Genomic DNA, 17,477 nt, shown 5'->3' with positions numbered 1-17,477 from the left:
CGGTTTTGAGTTTTAAACCGATTTGTGCACCTCTACTCCAGATACTTAAAAATACATAATGCTTATTCCTGTACAAGGCTCGAAAGCTCGAGCTCAAACTCAATAACAAAATCTAACGGGGGGTCGACTTCACCCGACTCGTTTTGACCTGATTCTCTTGAACCCTTGGAAACCCATCGCCACAAAAACGCCGCCGAAACCCTAATCAAAGCCTTCAATCTTCTCCACAGGTAAACAATAATCTCAATTACTTGTACTGATTCAGTTATTACGTAATAATCATATGCTTATTGTAATCCTTATATAATATTATATACAGATTGTTGTAAAACCTAACAGTCGAATTGAATGGGGAAGCTTGGGAAGAAAGCTCGTAAGTTCGCCAAGAAGAATCTTCCGGCCGTCCAAAAGCTACGACGCAAATCCAAAATCGTCTTCAAAAAACGACCTACAAAAAGTAATAATATTAATAATTATAATATTCGCTTTAATTCTTTCGAGCGTACACGAATTATTATTATTAGGATATTAGAAATGCAGTGTTTTGTTAGGGTTTTGTTAAATGTTGTTCAGTAGCCTTTTGTTACTCTGTGTAGATAGATAAAGCTCGTTTAGTTGTTGAGCCCGAGCTCGAGCCTTGTATTAGAAGATTGTTTAGGTTCTTATATTAGCTCTTTTGGACTTCTATGCATTAATTTCACACTACACAAATTGTTAGGGACTTGGAAATGCAACGTTTGTTAGGGTTTTGTTAAATGTTTTCCAGTAGTTTTGTGTTAGTTTGTGTAGATAGATAAAGCTCGTTTAGTTATTGAGCTCGAGCTCGAGCCTTGTATTGGAAGATTGTTTGGGTTATTAGCTCGTTTGGACTTCTATGCATTAATTTTACGCTGTACAACCTAGCTCAGGATGAGCTTTGGCTGAACCTTTTAAAGCGTAAAATTAGAAATGCAATGTTTGCTAGGGTTTTGTTAAAAGTTGTTCAGTTGTTTTCTGTTACTCTGTGTAGATAGATAAAGATCGTCTAGTTATTGAGGTTATTGAGCCCGAGCTCGAGCGTTGTATGGGAAGATTGTTTAGGTTTTTTTGACTCTTAATGAGCCTTGCGTGTGTGTGCGTGCGTGTATATACATATTTTAAATTAGCTCTTTTGGACTTCTATGTATTAATTTCACACCGCACAATCTGTTAGGGTTGGAGACTCGAACAAAGGGTATTAGGGCAGCCGGCCCTAATTAGGGTTAGCCGGCCCTAATGGGTCCCATCTTATTTGTTTGGGCCTAACTTGGAGAACAAGTTAGGAACCCTAGATTTAGTCTATAAATACCCTAGTTGTAATTGTAATCTTGTGTGCCTTGAGCTTAATGAAATAACCTGGTTGCAGCCCGTGGACGTAGGTCCCCCACTGGGACCGAACCACGTAAAATTCTTGTGTCGTTTATTTTTCTATACCGCGTGTTTATATCGTTTGTGTGTGTGTGTGTGTTGATTCCGCTGCGCCGCTTTGTTCCTAACAAGTGGTATCAGAGCTTTGGCTCGTTGTTTACACACGGTTTTGCACGGGTATCAATCGAGAAAAAAGGTAGAAGAGGCTGGTTTGAGAAGGGCTGCTACAGTGCCGCCGCTACAGTGCCGCGGTGAACAGTATCCGGCATGAACAGTGTTTCCGGCCGTGAACAGTGATTCCGGCGGTGAACAGTATTGTCAGAGATCTTCGTTTTTCTGGTTAACAGGGCTGTTCGGGGCTGTTTTTTCAGGGCTGTTTGGGACGGTTTTCCGGGTGATTTTGCAATTAGAATTCCTGTTTTGGACTTCTTGGAGTTGCAGGTTTCACTCGGGCTTTGCAGGTGAAGGTCGGGTCAGGTGTTTCGGGTTATGACATCGCGGGTATAAATGGTTTTGTTTATAGTACCAGGTTAATCTCTTTGAAGCCGCCGATTAGGGTTTGGTTATAAAACTCTTGGATTCGTCGAATAAAGGTTAGAGATTTAGTTAGTTTCTGTTGACTGTTTATTATCAACTGTTTGAGAACCGAGTTACGTGAAAATCAATATTTGGGTTTAGATTTGTCTGCGAAGTTTATTGTAGGAGCAAATCGGTCAGTTGACAATGTTCGGTAGAGAACATCCGTCAAGTTCTGGCTCGTACAATTGATGTGTTCACTGTTTCGATTTGTTTCCTGATTGCTATTGTTATAGCTGTAGACGGGATGGGTATGATCGAAGGTTTGACCGGTTTGGATTTCGGTTGGTTGGTTTTGTCAAAGGAACTTGGATGTGGTACTGTGGGATAAAACAGGTGAAAATGGAACTAGCAGGTTGGAATGCTTTGGGTTTTAAGTATTCTGATTCTGGTGTGCTGGTGACGACATAAGTGAAAAAAAGGGAAGTCAGGTTGAAAGGTTTATTCGGTTAGGATTAGCTGATCGGGTGTACAATCGCGGAATCCTTGGTACCGTTTTGCTTTCGGTAAAGCTCTACTGCTGTTAGTTATAACCGTTTGCCGGTTAGCTGGTCTGGAACTATGAAATTATTTCTTGTTCGGTGGTGATCAGCAGTTCGACATTTGAGGGGATCCGGGATCTTGTGCTGGGTGAACACGTTTACCGGGAAAAGTACGATCGGGGATAATCTCATGGAATGTTGGTTTTGGTAATGGGTTGGGATAACAGGGACAGTGGGAGCTGGGCATAGTTGACTTCGTGGAGCTGCATGGAGGTTCGTGACATTCTTTAGAGTCAATGTCAAAAGATAATGAATTCTGCTTCTGAGAATGTGTCTGGGTTGATGCATTGGGACTCAGTGAAGGCAGTGAGACTCTTGGGTTCGAGATTCTGGTATACTTCATTTCATGTTACCCACTGTAGTGAAGTATTGGTGAATCTTATTGAAGACTTTGGGAAGGTACAAGTTTATGTATCGCTGGAAGAAGGGAACCAACTTCCGAGTATTAAAGTCTTGGCTCGCTGCATCGGGTAGAGCTAAGTGGATTCATTTTGCAAGTGTGAATCCTGGAGCCACCGGGATGTAGCTGAGTGCATTCGGAGGTTTAAACTAGGTCAGGGGTTTTGGAACAGTGGGAGCACGAACCGTGTTCTAGGTACAGTTCAAAACACCGTTGGGTTTTGAATACCGGAATTCCGAATGGGAAAATCTCTCCTGGGTACTTGCAGGTTTTGGAGAGTGGTGTTTTCTCTGGGAGTCTCTGGAGCCGGTAGTTCGAATCAGTGGGAGCCGGTTGAGATTGAGGATGAGTCAATGGCGGGTTTTGCCATGGCTGGGTCATTGATGACTGTTGGGTTGGAGCTCAATGGAGCTTCAACTGGCTCTTCAGGTAATTGAGGAGCGGGCCGCTGCAACTAGGAGGATTAGATTGAAGTCTTAGCTTGTTTATGGGAACTGAGGCTTGGAGGACTTCTTTTATTTGAAATCATAGCTTGTTCTTGGGAGCTGGAGGCTTGGAGAACTTCTGACCGTGAAGTTTTAGCTTGTTCTTGGAACTGGAGGCTTGGAAGATTTCTGTTTTTAAGATTACTGGAGTTACAGGTATAGGGTTTGCTTGGATGGTGGATTGAGGATTGCTCGAGCCTCCAAGTGGGAGATTGTTAGGGTTGGAGACTCGAACAAAGGGTATTAGGGCAGCCGGCCCTAATTAGGGTTAGCCGGCCCTAATGGGTCCCATCTTATTTGTTTGGGCCTAACTTGGAGAACAAGTTAGGAACCCTAGATTTAGTCTATAAATACCCTAGTTGTAATTGTAATCTTGTGTGCCTTGAGCTTAATGAAATAACCTGGTTGCAGCCCGTGGACGTAGGTCCCCCACTGGGACCGAACCACGTAAAATTCTTGTGTCGTTTATTTTTCTATACCGCGTGTTTATATCGTTTGTGTGTGTGTGTGTGTTGATTCCGCTGCGCCGCTTTGTTCCTAACACAATCGAGCTCAGGCTGAGCTTTGGCTGAACTTTTTAAAGTGTACACAGATTGTAAGGAATTTAGAAATGCCACGTTTGTTAGGGTTTTGTTAATTGTTGTTAAGCGGTTTTGTGTTAGTCTGTGTAGATGATCCGAGCCTGAGCCTCAAATAAAGCTCGTTTAGCTATCGAGTCTGAGCTACAGTCTTGTATGGGAAGATTGTTTAGGCTTGTCGAGTGTTAACGAGCTTTATGTGTTTTCTAAAGTTTTAGCTCTTTTGGACTTTTATGTATTTATTTCACATAGCACAACTGAGCTCAGGCTGAGCTTTGGCTGCGTACGCAAACTGTTAGGAAATTAGAAATGCAATGTTTGCTAGGGTTTTATTAAATGTTGTTCGGTAGTTTTGTGTTAGTCTGTGTAGATGTAGATGAGCCGAGCCCGAGCCTCAAATAAAACTCGTTTAGTTATTGAGCTCGAGCTCAAGCGTTGTATGAGAAGATTGCTTAGGTTTTTAGAGTCTTAATGAGCCTTGTTTTTTTTTAAATTAGCTCTTTTGGACTTCTATATATTAATTTCACACTACACAGCCGAGCTCGAGGCAAGATTTAGCTTGTTTAAGGTATACCGCACAGTCGCACACGAGCTTGACTTGAGCTTGCTAGCTTAGGATTGTTAGGTTTTTTTGATAGTTATAAAAATGCAATGTTTGCTAGGGTTTTGTTGAATGTTGCTAAGCAGTTTTTAGTATCGAGTCTGAGCTAGAGTCTTGTATGTGAAGATTGTTTAGGCTCGTTGTGCATTAACAGCCTTGTGTATTTTTAAATATTAGCTCTTTTGGACTTCTCTGTATTAATTTCACACTGCACAACCGAGCTCGAGCTGAGATTTGGCTCGTTTAAGGGTCTGCATAAGAGCTTGACTCGAGCTTAGGCTCGTTTAAGGTTGCTCGAAATCTGTAAAACTAGTTGAAAGTAATAATAGATTGATTATTAAATAATATACAACCCGGGCCTGAGCTCTCGCAAGTCAAAATAGGCTCTTTTTCCCTCCTAGTAGATGGAGATGAAATTATTAATTATGTATTCAATTTGATAATTAAATGACAGTTATAGCTTGAAAATGTGTACTAGAGCATAGATCTTAAGTTTCAGTAGGGTTTAATAGGTTTAAAAAACTTACGATTTAATGTATTGGTGCAGAAGATAAACAAGATGTTGCTGAGAAAGTAGTGAAGACAGCAGAGTTGTCTAATGGAAGGTAAGTGATCAAACAAATTAGAGAAATCCAGTATTCTTTTCAACGTAGATGCTATTATAATTTAAATATTAATATCTTGATGTTATATAATACTTACAACCGTTTTAAATTAATAAAGAGATAGATGCATCTTGATGTTATATACCTGTATCTTTCTTTATGTTTGAACTTTTGATATGATTATCAGGATATCTGACAATGAAGTCACTATGGCTACTTCTTTTGATGCACTATTTTCTGAGGATGATAATACCATGGTTCTATTTGATTCCGACAGTGACGGTTATCTTTCAGAGGTTTAAGACTCACCTAACTTTGGCATTTTCCAATGTTTTTACTTTACATTGAAAACTTTTATATGCTTATCTTTTGGTATTGATTACAAATTATAGGACCCAAGCTGTGGAAATCTTGGTGAAATTAACAATGATGCTACTTTAGAAGGTTAGTAATCTTCAAGTCTAGTGTTTTTACCTATTGGGTTTTAATCGGTTAATTCATTTTGTAGATGTTGAAAACAAATGCACGTTGTCTGTCAACAATCAAAAACTTTACGAAGAACTTGTAGCACAGAAGAAATTATTGGACAAATTGAAGAAAAAAGTGAGCGTATTTTTGTTTTTCTATGCATATTGTGTAGAATCCATCCGATCTTTGACTTTGACTCAAATGTATGTGTTCTAAAGCATTTTAATTTGAAAACTTTTCAGGATCTGAAGTTTGTTAAGTTTTTAGAAAGCTACAATAAAAGAAAGAAATCTCAAAATCAAGAGATGGTAAGACATCATTATCTAAAATGTTCTTTTTCTTTATTACTCATAGAAATATTAATCTGTAACATGTCTTTTATAACAGTATTCTGATGGAGATGAGGATGGAGATGGTGATGAAGATGAAGATAATATGGTGTTTGATGATTCTGCTACAACTAACCAGAAAATATTGACATATTCAGTAATAAATAAGTGGAGTAAGCTAGTTACAGAGGAGCATAATGAGCCTGCTTTAGTAAATTTATTAAACGCATATCGAGCGACATGTCATTTTGGTTCTGAAGAAACGGGCCCCACAATTCAAGACAGTGAGACTTTTTGCAGCATATATACATTCATGCTATCTGAAGCTGATAATATATTTAGGGTTTTGTTAAAGATTCCTATCAATTGCAAAAAAACGACCTTATTGGATTTAAAGAATACTTCAAGATGGAAAAAAGTCCAACCTTTGATTAAGTCTTATTTTAGAAGTACATTATTTCTTCTGAAGCAGGTCACTGACTCAGAGATATTGGCTTTCTCCGTTGCCCGTTTGAGAGCATCTTTAGTGTTTTTTGCTGCCTTTCCATCTTTGCTAAACATGCTTATTCAGGTATTTAGCTGTATTTAGCAGATTCTTTTGTCTGATTTTTATATAAGTGCTAAACAAAAACACTTTTTTTTTTAAATATTTTTTTTCTCCAAATGATTGTTGTCAGTTGTGATTTAAAAGTTTATATTTTCACAACAATTATTTACTTTTGAATAGTACGTTTTAGGAAGTTTTATAAACACTTTGGATGACATTTATTTTACGTTTTTATTTTTTTATAAATAATTAGCATGTCATTTATGATTATATTACTTAATATGATTTCAATTATAATGCCTCTATTTAAATAAAGTGTGTTAAGCGGTTTTATTTATTAAAATTCACTTTAGACAACTTTCAAAATTCGAGCTAATTGACCCATGGTCACAGGAAACGCTAGAGATAAAAAATCATTTATAATGGACCCATTGTTTGTATACGGGTCAAAAATGCAACTTTAACTACTTTTTAACCAAGACAAAGTTCAACAGCTTCTAATTTAGTTTGTATACATAATGCAGATTATAGTTCCTATATGGGCGACAGGTGGCGGGGTTCTTTCCATGAACTCTTCTCTTTTAATCCAAGATATTGTATCTGTATGCGGCTCTGATTACTTCGACACCTGCTTTATCAAAACATACAAGTCCTACATTGCTCGATGCAGGATTATGGAAACCGTTGACACAAAACATATTGAATTCCTTAGAGATTCCTTCATCAATTTATGCACCCTTGATTTGGAAAAATCAAGTAACAAAGCACTTGTATCTGTTCAACAACTTTCTAACATATTGAAGCACGCAAAGCAGAACGAAAATAAGGAAGCAATTAAGACAATATACAGCTGGCAGTATACTCAGTGCATTGATTTATGGGTTCACTTCATTTCAGCAAATGTAAATGAATGTGATGTTCAGTTATTGTTGTTTAAAATGATCCAGCTAATAAATGGAGTTGCTTGCTTATTTCCGGGCCCCAAGTATCTCCCATTGAGGATAAGATGTGTTCAGCGGTTAAATAAACTTTCGAGTTCTTGTGGAGTTTTTATTCCTGTTGCTTCGTTTATTTTGGATATGGTTGAGTATAAAGTTAACGAGGGCGGTAAATCTAGAAAATCTGTGAAGTTGGCGTCGGATTTGAAGGTTAGTGGGTGCTTATTATTTATTTGTATGTTTGTATCAATTTCTACATACTTTTATCCAGGGGCATCCATGGGTCGGTTTTGGGCTCAAATCGAACCAAAAATTGGTTTTTGGGTTTTTGAAAACTTTATCTGGTTTAATCATTTGGGCTTGAAACTTTAGGCCAAATTATTTTTGTTAATTAATGATTAATTAATTATTACACATTTGGACCTCAAATTTTTAGGCTACACAATTTATAAATTACTTCAAACCGGATTTTTCGGTTTTTACTTGAAACTGTTAGTTTTTATTGGGTTTGGTTATTTTAATTTGGTTACGTTGGTTATTCCAGTTATGGTTTGGTTATATAAGTTTTGTGCACATCACTACTTTTATTACCTAACTCTTAACATGTTATTGATTTCAGCTTCCTAAATTTTGGTTGAAATCACAAAACTTCACGGAGCAATGTGTGAATTCAGCAATTGAGCTGCTTGCAGTGCACTTCATGCAGTGGAGCTGCCACATTTCATTTCCTGAGTTAGCAGTTATTCCACTTATCAGATTAAAGAAGTTTTATGAAAGAAGTACCGTTGAAAGTTTGAAGCGTGTTGTCAGACGTCTTATGGATATGGTATTGCAGTTATTCTTCAAACCATCTTTTTGAAAAAAAAAATAATAACTATTTCAACTTACCAATTTTGACTTTATTGCAGGTGGAACAAAATGTTGAGTTTGTGCAGAAGAAAAGGGATGACGTGGCATTTTCACCGAAAGACCAGGAGTCTGTTGATCAGTTTTTGCAGGTCATTTTTTAATCAACTCACTTTTTTTTTTAAATAATTTTAAACCAATTAAATCAACTTTCTAAATATTGATGTTTTGTGCAGTTTGAGAAAGGCACTTTGAATACTCCATTTACGCAATACTATAAAAGTATTATAGAAAAGGCTGCTTCAAAGATGTCCACAAGGTAAATAATCTGGTTCTTTAATTAAAACAATTTAAATATGCGTTTAAGACAAGACTTGGGACTACTATCAACATGTTTGACCCGTTTGACCTATTCCCCATTTAGCTAATTTTTTTTGACTTGACTCATTTGACCTTTTTGTGTCCCGTCGGTTATTTGTAGCTCGCGAGAACCACAAAAGGTGAAGCGAAAGAAGACACAGGATGCGGGAGGTAATGGGGATGACGACACTAAGGGAAAGAAAAGAAGAGTTGTGGAAACTTAGAAGTATGATAAGAGCTATTTTTTGTTTAATTTATGTTTTTTACTATGTTAGTTCTCATGTTTTACTCGGCAATTTTGTAACCGGTTTGTATTTTATGCACATGAGGTTTATTTTTGAGACAATAATTCAAACAGATTCACTTTTTGTTTTTATTTTGTCTACATGGTGCCACATTGTTGTAACTAGCGTCGGTAACGGGTCAAAATGGGTACTTGTACATGGTGAAATTGGTTGTAACTAGCGTTGGTAACGGGTCAAAATGGGTACTTGTACATAGGCGACATTGGTTGTGAGTTGTGATATGTTAGGTTAGGTCGAATAAAACAACTTAGAAGTTTGTATAACATTTAACATAGATTTTTAGTGATTTTTATCCTGTTTGTGTCAAAAGTTATACATTTAATGTGTTTTTGTGTTATAACCAGTGGCGAAGCTTGGACTGTGGCAACCGGAGGGGGGGGGGGGCTCAAAATGTATAAAAAAATTCACAAACAAGGGGGGCCGGGCTCAAATTTTTGGCCGAAAAAGGCTAAACTTACACTACGTATAAAAATTTTCGACTGAAAACAGGTAAATTTACACTGCTGCGCAAAAAAACAGGGGGGGGGGGGGGGGGAGACCCCGGGCCCCAATTAAACTTCGTCAATGGTTATAACACAATCTAGAATTTGACATGGATACAGTTTTCGTAAAGTGGACAGCGCGTCTGAGGTGGAGCACCGGAGCTTGGGCTGAGCGAGCACACCACCACCCTCATCTGGCCAGAGTAGTGAATTCAAGTAGGGTTTAAAACTCGAAGTGGTTGATGTTTTTCTTGACTTGTGTTAACGGTAAGACTGTGTGTTATGGAAGGTTAGTTAAAGCGTCATGTCACTGTCACGTAGATAGTAGTCTTACTAACCAACTTGAAAAACAAGTGTAATGGAGAGAGGTTAGTTAACCGACTTGCATTAGGAGCTCTAATTCATTATTGGGTCATGTGCATTTTGTTATTGAGGTTTTTTTTATCATTTTAACCAATTTAAGGTTCTGACACTAAACTTTAATAAAGTTACAATACAGCTAAGCTATGAACTTTAATAATTTCTCTTTAAATGATACAGAGTATATGTTATCATTTTAATGTAAAGTATTTTTCTTCTTTTTTAAACAAATGTATTTTATATGTTAATTTTTAATCCTTTTTTATTTAACATTCTATAATTAAAGCCAACTTTTAACTCTAGAACGATTAGTTAACAATGAGACTTGCTTATCTTCGTCCGAAGACGCGATAACCAATTTTTGGTTAATCAGTATTTGATTCATTTCGGTTTTAGTTATTGTTCATGTATGTCCCCTTATCTTATAGTCTCAAATTTTCACCCGAATTAGTTGCCCTAGATATACACCCTAAACTGACACTTGTTTCTTCATTGATTTAATCTCTCTTCAAATAGCGCCGAGTATATCAAATCGTGCTTGTAAACCTCAATTCAAGCAGGTTTGTCAGAAAGTTCACATGGACCTCCTTTTTAACAAAAAAACATTTTTAATCCTTGTTTATTTAACGTTTTATAATTAACACTAACTTTTTAAACTCCATACGTGTCTAGTTAAACATGTGGCACTCAATAACCAACTTTCGGTTAATCGGGTTTCAGGTTTCAATTCGGTTCGGTTTTAGTTACCGTTCATGTAAGACCTTATCTTCTGCTATCAAATTTTCATGGAAAATCGGTTTTTATGAGTCCCAACTATTGTCTTTTGGTCATTGTCAGTCCCTAACGAATTCGTCACTGATGGTCCCAACTTTTAATGTAATTGTTCCTAACGCCGTTAGTTTCAGGTCACCGGAAAAACGTTTTTGGCTGGAAAAGTCAATTTTGTTTGCCGGAAAACACTACCTGAACACCGCCACCACCATCAATTGACTACCACCAACCAACCACCATCACTTAAGCACCATCAACTGATTTCGACGAAGGTTCTAGGGTTTCAGCGACCTCAATTGGGGTTTTTACTAGAAAAAAGTTCCTAAAGGTGCGATACACAGTTACCATGATGTTTGGGACAAAATTGTTGAGTTTTCGGGAAAAAAATGTATTTTTCCGGCAAACTGAAACTAACGACGTTAGAATTTTGTTAGTCGCGGGCTGTTAGGAATAAATACGTTAAAAGTTGGGACCGCCAGCAACCAATTCGTTAGTTAGGACCGACAATGTTCAAAAGACAAAATTTGAGACCAATTAAACAAATTTTCCAATTTTCACCCAAATCATTAGTTGCCCTGGAGATAAATACAGTTATTACTATTATTATTATTATTATTATTATTATTATTATTATTATCTACAAGTCCACACCCTATACCGACACTTGTTTCTTCATTTCTTCATTTCTTCATTCATTTCAAATAGTATCAAATCATATTATTAATTAAATCTTCGTCATTCCAATTGTTACTAGTTAGGGTTTTTGTTCGTGCGGTTATTGAGTTTGAATAACAATAATAATAATAATAATGGCGGATTTAGGAGAAAAAGAAGAAGATGAGTACGATAGTGATCCAGAGCAGGCGAAACTTTCGTTGACGATGCGGCGGAGGATGGAAGCGAGTGACGAAGAAGAAGAAGATGACGATGATGATGATGACGTTGTTAGTGACGCTAGGGTTAGGGTTAGGGTTTCGGATTATGAATCTGATGGTCAAGGTGCGGCTGCAGAGTATGATGATGATGATGATGATGATGAAGAAGAAGAAGAAGAAGAATTGGAGTTAGTTGAGGATGAAGAAGATGAAGGTGTTATTGAGACTGTTGTTATTCGGAGTGTTGATCGGTTTGATGATGATGATAATAATAATAGGAGTGGAGGAGTTGAGGAAGGTGAGGGTGAGGGGAGAGTAGAGGAGAAGAAAGAGAATGAGCCGTTTGCGGTGCCGACGGCGGGGGCGTTTTATATGCATGATGATCGGTTTAGAGATGGTGGTTGTGGTCGTGGGCGTGGTAGAAACAGGTGATTTTGTGCTTCTGTTTGGTTTATATTTGTTTTTATGTGTGTGTGGGTGCATTGTTATAGTTAATTGGGGTGGTTTTTTGAAGTGTTGTTGGGTTAGTTAAGTTAGGTAAGTTAGGTAATCAGTCTCATTCTTGGATCAGAGATAGTGCTTGTGGTAGAAACGGGTGATTTTGTACTTTACTTTGGTTTGTATTTGTTTCTATGCGTATGTTATAAATTCATAATTAATTGGAGTGGTCTATTCATGTGTTGTAGGGTTAGTTAAGTTGGTTAGGTTAGGTTAGGTTAGGTTAGGTTAGGTTAGGTAGTCAGTCTTATTCTTGGTTTAAAGATGTGTGCATTACGTGGTGATGGAAACGCATCTTTGAGTTTGTTATGCGGCGGTGTTATGCAGTTGACAAGTGTTTGAACAAGTTAGGCCATCGATTGAAAACTACTTACCAGAGATGATACAAGTGTGTTAAATTTTAGTGTTTAGAAGTTAAGAAGCTAAAATTTTGTCTATGAATGATTGTGCATTATGTCATAATGTGGCTGCCTCATGCGTCACACATTGCAAGTTGACTTTTGGGATCAAAACACATCGGATCGTCTCTTGCTCTTTGAAACTAAGGTCTCATTATTTGACTTTTGTAAGAAAATGAAAAGTCATAAGAGATATAGCAATAGGTGGTATAAGGGTAGGCATTCGTCTGTGTATATATAAATTGTAAACATTATACTGTAAGAGAATATGTTAAAGGCAAAGCACTATTTTACTTTTGAAAGAAAATAAAAGATCAAGCATTATGTGTGTAGTATGCATGTATATATTTAGAGTGTGTATACATACAGTGCACAAACTTAAATTAAGAAATAAACACTGTTGGGTATAATGATTTGTTTTAAGTATACACACAATGCTACTCAATAGTGCTTATCTTCTTATTTAAGTATACACACAATGCTACATTTTTTATTTCCATTCAGAAGTCAAATGATATTGGATTTTATAATCTATTGCAACAACAACAATCGTACCCAGTATATCCCACAAATAGCCTAAGCTATCAGTATGGTCTGGGGAGGGTGGGATGTGGTCATTTACTGGATTTTATAATCTATGCAAGTTATTTGTTTGTGTTTATATTAAGTTCTCTACATATGTTGTATTTTTCATATTATATTGTTTATATTTATATATGCATAGACGATTGTTTGTCTATGTACAGACGGACCTGTTCTTATATGTCTTATTATGCCTTTTTTTAAAACAATTAAGCATAATTTGTCTTCCCCTTTAGGTTTCTCTTTGGGCTTCAACATTTGCAGGTGTAATTGTGAAAAAAACGTGTTATGGCCTTATGATTAGTATATAGGAATGGCATGTTACACTATTATTAAGCTAGATTGGAATATGAAAGGGTGTCATGAACACTATTGTTATGCCAAGTTGCATACTCACACGGCAAAATTCGAAATGTGACAAAGTTGAATGGTGCTCATGTTTATTAAGCCTCCACCTTAACACCCATGCGTTGGAACTTGGAAACACCAATCTGTTTTTTTCCTAAGTCGATTTGTAACTTTTTCTAGTCACTGTCCTTTTTTTGCTACAAATTTCATGCGCATATGTTTTAAAGTATTTCTTTTCATGCATATATGTGTTCGTTTATTTTTGAGTTAAACAAACTACCATTCTTTTCATGCACATCAGTTCTTTTTGATATAGTTGTGGAAGTGTGCGACAAAAGGCAAACATTCACATGTATAAACTAAATTATTCAAGCATGAAGCTTCACTTAGAAGAAATTTGTGTTGTACTATTTGTTCATTACAAGTTTATCAGATATCCACCACATTTACTCCACCAAGAAAAAGCCTATTATAATTAACTTGAGATCTGTTTTACCTTCACAGAATGTTATAATTTGAGTCAATTCTTTACAAGTTTTTCATGCCATTAAATGGTACTTCATTTTATAAAGTTCTGTTTATATATGCAGGCGTACTTTTGGCGGGAGGAAATTGTGGGAGCTGAGAGATGAGAGAAAATGGGGCCATGACAAGTTTGAAGAAGTGACTACACAGGATAGGCGTTACCATGAGGTGAACCATTGTTTCTTATCAAGTATCAACATATGTATGTGTGTAAATACACACAACTATCTATTTTAATATTTTTTTGTTATTTCAGCATAGAAGGGTTTTCAGGGGTCGTAATCGAGGTCGTGGCAGAAATATAGGCGAAGGTCGTGGATTCTCTAGAAATTACAACAACGATAATAATAATAATAATAATCAAACAACTGGGCCCAAATCTGTAAGGGGCCGAGGCCCAAGAAGATATCAGCCTTCTACACAAAACACTTTTCTGCAGCCTCCTGCACAAAGCAGACAGTAAGCAGATATATCATGATTTATAGTATTTAGTTAACCATTATTCGTATGATTTGTTCAGAATTTGATTACCAAGTGTTGTAGGCATGCCAAACCAATGGAGAGAACCTCACATGCTAGTTCAGGAAGAGCAACTGCGGCTTCTGCCACATCAGCATCAGAATCTGCTCACGGCTTCGTTAGAAAAAATGTTGTTGCATCAAGTTTGAATTTTGCTTCTCTACCATTTTATCCTTCGGGTTCTTCAAATAAAGAAAGCAAAAGTGGATCAGTTACTCGGGGCCCACGTCCTCCTACTATGTCGGAGAATTATCCAGTTTCTCAGTCTAATATTTCACAGGGAAGAAATGTTTCTGTTTCATTAGGTATGGACAAGCTTTATATAGATGATTCAATCCCTAAGCCCATGAACTCACAAACACGGGCCCATGGGAGAGGCCCAGTTCCATTTGGGCAAGTGGGCCATCAATCGGTGCCTTTTAGTCAACAGTTTAGGGCTCGATCTGCCAGTGTGTCTCAAGCTTTTTCTCCGCCTAAAACATCCGGTTCTACACGTGGTCTTGAGTATGTAGATATGGAATCTTCTACAGAATCTAATGATTTTAAGGCTGTGCTGGGTTTAAGAGGAAAAGGTAGTACTCTGAGCAGTGGAACTGGCTCGTTTTCTTATGGTGATCAGAATTTTTCTGGGGCTCCAAGATTTCTGCCAGGTAAACATCTATTAGATAACGTTTTTAATCAATATTAGGCCTGCAAACAAATCAAAGATTCATTCAAGAGTGAACCGTTCGGCATGAAGTTTATATTTTTGTTTGTTAATAAGTGAACGAACGCGAACAACAGTTTTTGTTCATTTAGTTAAATGAACGGGCATGGACAGATCATTCCTGTATATATTTATTTAAATCTGTTAGGTCCATTACAATTTATACTAATTTTATAAATACAAAATATCCATTACAATTGAATCTAATTTTTTATTTTTTTGGGCTCGACATAGTGATGCACACATTTACTTTTAATCGATGTTTTCTCAGTTATGTTTGTGTCTAATAATCTATGTTCAGTTATGTTCGTTCGTTTATTCTTGTTTACGTTCATGAACTCTTTATATGTATTGTTAGTGAACGAACATAAACGCGAACACGTTCATTTTCATAACGAACAAATACAAACTAAGAAACTCTGTTCGTTTAATTCGTGTTTGTCTGGTTCATTTTCAGGCCTAATCAAATCCATTTTTTTAATCTTATTAGTTACTTGGAGATATGAAACGATGATATGCGTATAATATATTACTTTTGTGGATTGGTATGTAGTTATGCAATTTGCTGGGCAGCATCCTCGTGGTCTTGGAGTTCCTGCTGTTGGCATGGCTTTTCCTGGCTATGTTGGTCAGCCCGATGGCTTGGGAAATTCAGAGATGACATGGTATTAAAACTAAGATTTTCAATTAATAGTTTCTAATTTGTTTTTTGACTTGTAAGTTGAGTTACAATATCATTGATTATGTCATAACAGGTTACCTGTTTTGGCTGGTGCTGCTGGAGCTTTAGGTGCTGCTGGACTAAATGCACCGTACCACCCATATATTACAATGGATGGCGCTTATAATGCTCGTCCATCTGGTCAATTGGCTTCATTAGCTCATCCTATAAAGTATGACAATGTTTGCTGCAAGTTATTTTCAACAGATTTTACTGCAATTTATTTAGTTGGTTTTCATTTGTTTGGTTTCTTCGCAGCAAAGACAGTAATATGAATAAATCTAGCAGTGAAGTGAAGCCTTATCCGAAACCTGGTAAGACTCGATGCTTGCTCTCTAAACTAAATTTTGTTAAATTTGTAACTAAGCAATTGATTTAATTTGTTTTGTTTTGGCAGAGATTGAAAAGGATGAGCTTAGACAACGACAAAATAAAGCTCGCAGGCAAGTTTGTGTTTTGTTTAACCATCCTTTTGGTTTTTATCGTGTACAGAAGAATTGATTTTAAATTTTTTATTGCTCTATGTGCAGATACACCGAAATGAAGTTCGACAAGTGAAGTATTAAAAGCTATTGAAATTAGCTGAGAAAGATCACTTTCCAACTGAAAATTTCCTGATGAGTTTCTTGCGCCGGTTTTGCAGCCCTTAAGCCTTCTGTGATCTCCCGTTTACTCATGGATCACTTTTGGCACCTTCTATATTACTAAATATTTACGGTAATGTCTTCTTTTAAACAGTTATTGCTTAAATAACTACAAAGTTATATCTTTTTACATAGTTATTGTTTTACACAGGTATGTGTTTTGATATGCCTGCTCATGCTGCGTCCTCGTAGTAAAAGAATGCAGCCTGACAGGCGGCAGGAAATTTTCGTTTTGGATGAGAGGTATAGAAAAACCTTACCGCGGTTTATAAATCTGAACGTACTTTTGATTGATGGCGTGTTTGTTTCTACTTTCAGGTTTATTCTCGCTTGTTTCTATAACTTTTATTTGGTGAAAGTTTTCGGCAAGGCCTTTTGTGTGGGGAATAGTAAAAGTACAAGAGATTAGAGATATATCTAGCAGTGAAACTTTTAGCTATAATGTTTGTGCGTGTGTGTGTGTTTAATCGTTTATCTTGTGTGCTTGTTTTTACTGACTTAGAGTCGTGTTTGGGGGTTCGAGTAGCTGTGCAGCGTGTTTGGAGATGGTTTTTTAACTTTGTTTCTTCATGTTTACTGTATGACTTAGGCGGAGGCGAACGATAATTGTGTTTCTTGTTACCTACTATGGGATGGATTTGCTATTGTGTTAACTTTGTTCTTGCTTTTGAGGGTTGAGTCGTGTTTGAGATTGGCTTTTGATTAGTTAAAGGTCGAGTTATTTCGTTTCTTATCGAGTGTTAAAACTGTGTTTGGAGATGGAGAATGATATTGTTATAATGTTCAATATCCAAGAAGTAAAATGCATGTCATATCCAATTACTAGAATTACGAATCCAAGTGGAACTTGAAACACATAGCGTAAAGGATTACTAAGATACCCAAATAGGTAATTAAAGTTAGGTTGTCGTTCAAAAAAAGAATGAAAGAAACAAAACAAACTGCGTTGTTTTGCAAACAACCGAGCTCAAGTTAGAGGTGCAAAAACGGATATTTTCAGGAATCGGGTAGGAACCGATTCTGGGTATAGTCGGGTATTTATCGGGTTTCGGGTAGGGTATGGTCGTGTTTTGACATGGTAT

At 36.8% G+C, this 17,477-nt stretch overlaps 2 protein-coding genes across 2 annotated transcripts; both read left to right on the top strand.

The window, feature by feature from the left end:
• Positions 1-160: 160 nt before the first annotated feature.
• LOC143595937 (protein REBELOTE-like) lies at positions 161-8,997 on the top strand. The gene is made up of 13 exons (XM_077074830.1): positions 161-230; positions 320-457; positions 5,116-5,173; positions 5,361-5,469; positions 5,566-5,617; positions 5,682-5,776; positions 5,884-5,949; positions 6,029-6,541; positions 7,042-7,665; positions 8,075-8,281; positions 8,364-8,453; positions 8,538-8,620; positions 8,783-8,997. The coding sequence occupies exons 2-13, from the start codon at positions 349-351 to the stop codon at positions 8,883-8,885; spliced, it is 2,109 nt and encodes a 702-aa protein (XP_076930945.1). The 5' UTR covers positions 161-230; positions 320-348; the 3' UTR covers positions 8,886-8,997.
• A 2,341-nt stretch (positions 8,998-11,338) lies between these two features.
• Positions 11,339-17,046, top strand: LOC143595935 (protein MLN51 homolog). The gene is made up of 11 exons (XM_077074828.1): positions 11,339-11,882; positions 13,871-13,973; positions 14,062-14,264; positions 14,349-14,974; positions 15,584-15,695; positions 15,786-15,923; positions 16,010-16,065; positions 16,149-16,194; positions 16,282-16,468; positions 16,547-16,638; positions 16,714-17,046. Exons 1-9 carry the CDS (start codon positions 11,389-11,391, stop codon positions 16,307-16,309), a joined length of 1,806 nt encoding a protein of 601 aa, XP_076930943.1. The 5' UTR covers positions 11,339-11,388; the 3' UTR covers positions 16,310-16,468; positions 16,547-16,638; positions 16,714-17,046.
• Positions 17,047-17,477: the final 431 nt, after the last annotated feature.

The sequence above is a fragment of the Bidens hawaiensis genome, unplaced genomic scaffold (genome assembly GCF_021521415.1).
Source record: "Bidens hawaiensis isolate Kalapana, Puna unplaced genomic scaffold, B.hawaiensis_p1.1 tig00045888_1, whole genome shotgun sequence".
NCBI lineage: Eukaryota > Viridiplantae > Streptophyta > Magnoliopsida > Asterales > Asteraceae > Bidens > Bidens hawaiensis.
Note: the sequence above shows the minus strand (reverse complement) of the source record. Positions and strands in the feature narration are given on the sequence as shown.

Excerpts from the sequence above, each read along its gene's own strand:
- LOC143595937 (XM_077074830.1), top strand. The coding sequence starts at position 349 with ATGGGGAAGCTTGGGAAGAAAGCTCGTAAGTTCGCCAAGAAGAATCTT. Across the intron at positions 5,777-5,883 it reads TGGACAAATTGAAGAAAAAA|GATCTGAAGTTTGTTAAGTT; the intron begins GTGAGCGTATTT and ends AAAACTTTTCAG. Across the intron at positions 6,542-7,041 it reads TGCTAAACATGCTTATTCAG|ATTATAGTTCCTATATGGGC; the intron begins GTATTTAGCTGT and ends TACATAATGCAG.
- LOC143595935 (XM_077074828.1), top strand. The coding sequence starts at position 11,389 with ATGGCGGATTTAGGAGAAAAAGAAGAAGATGAGTACGATAGTGATCCA. Across the intron at positions 13,974-14,061 it reads AGGATAGGCGTTACCATGAG|CATAGAAGGGTTTTCAGGGG; the intron begins GTGAACCATTGT and ends TTGTTATTTCAG. Across the intron at positions 14,975-15,583 it reads GGCTCCAAGATTTCTGCCAG|TTATGCAATTTGCTGGGCAG; the intron begins GTAAACATCTAT and ends ATTGGTATGTAG.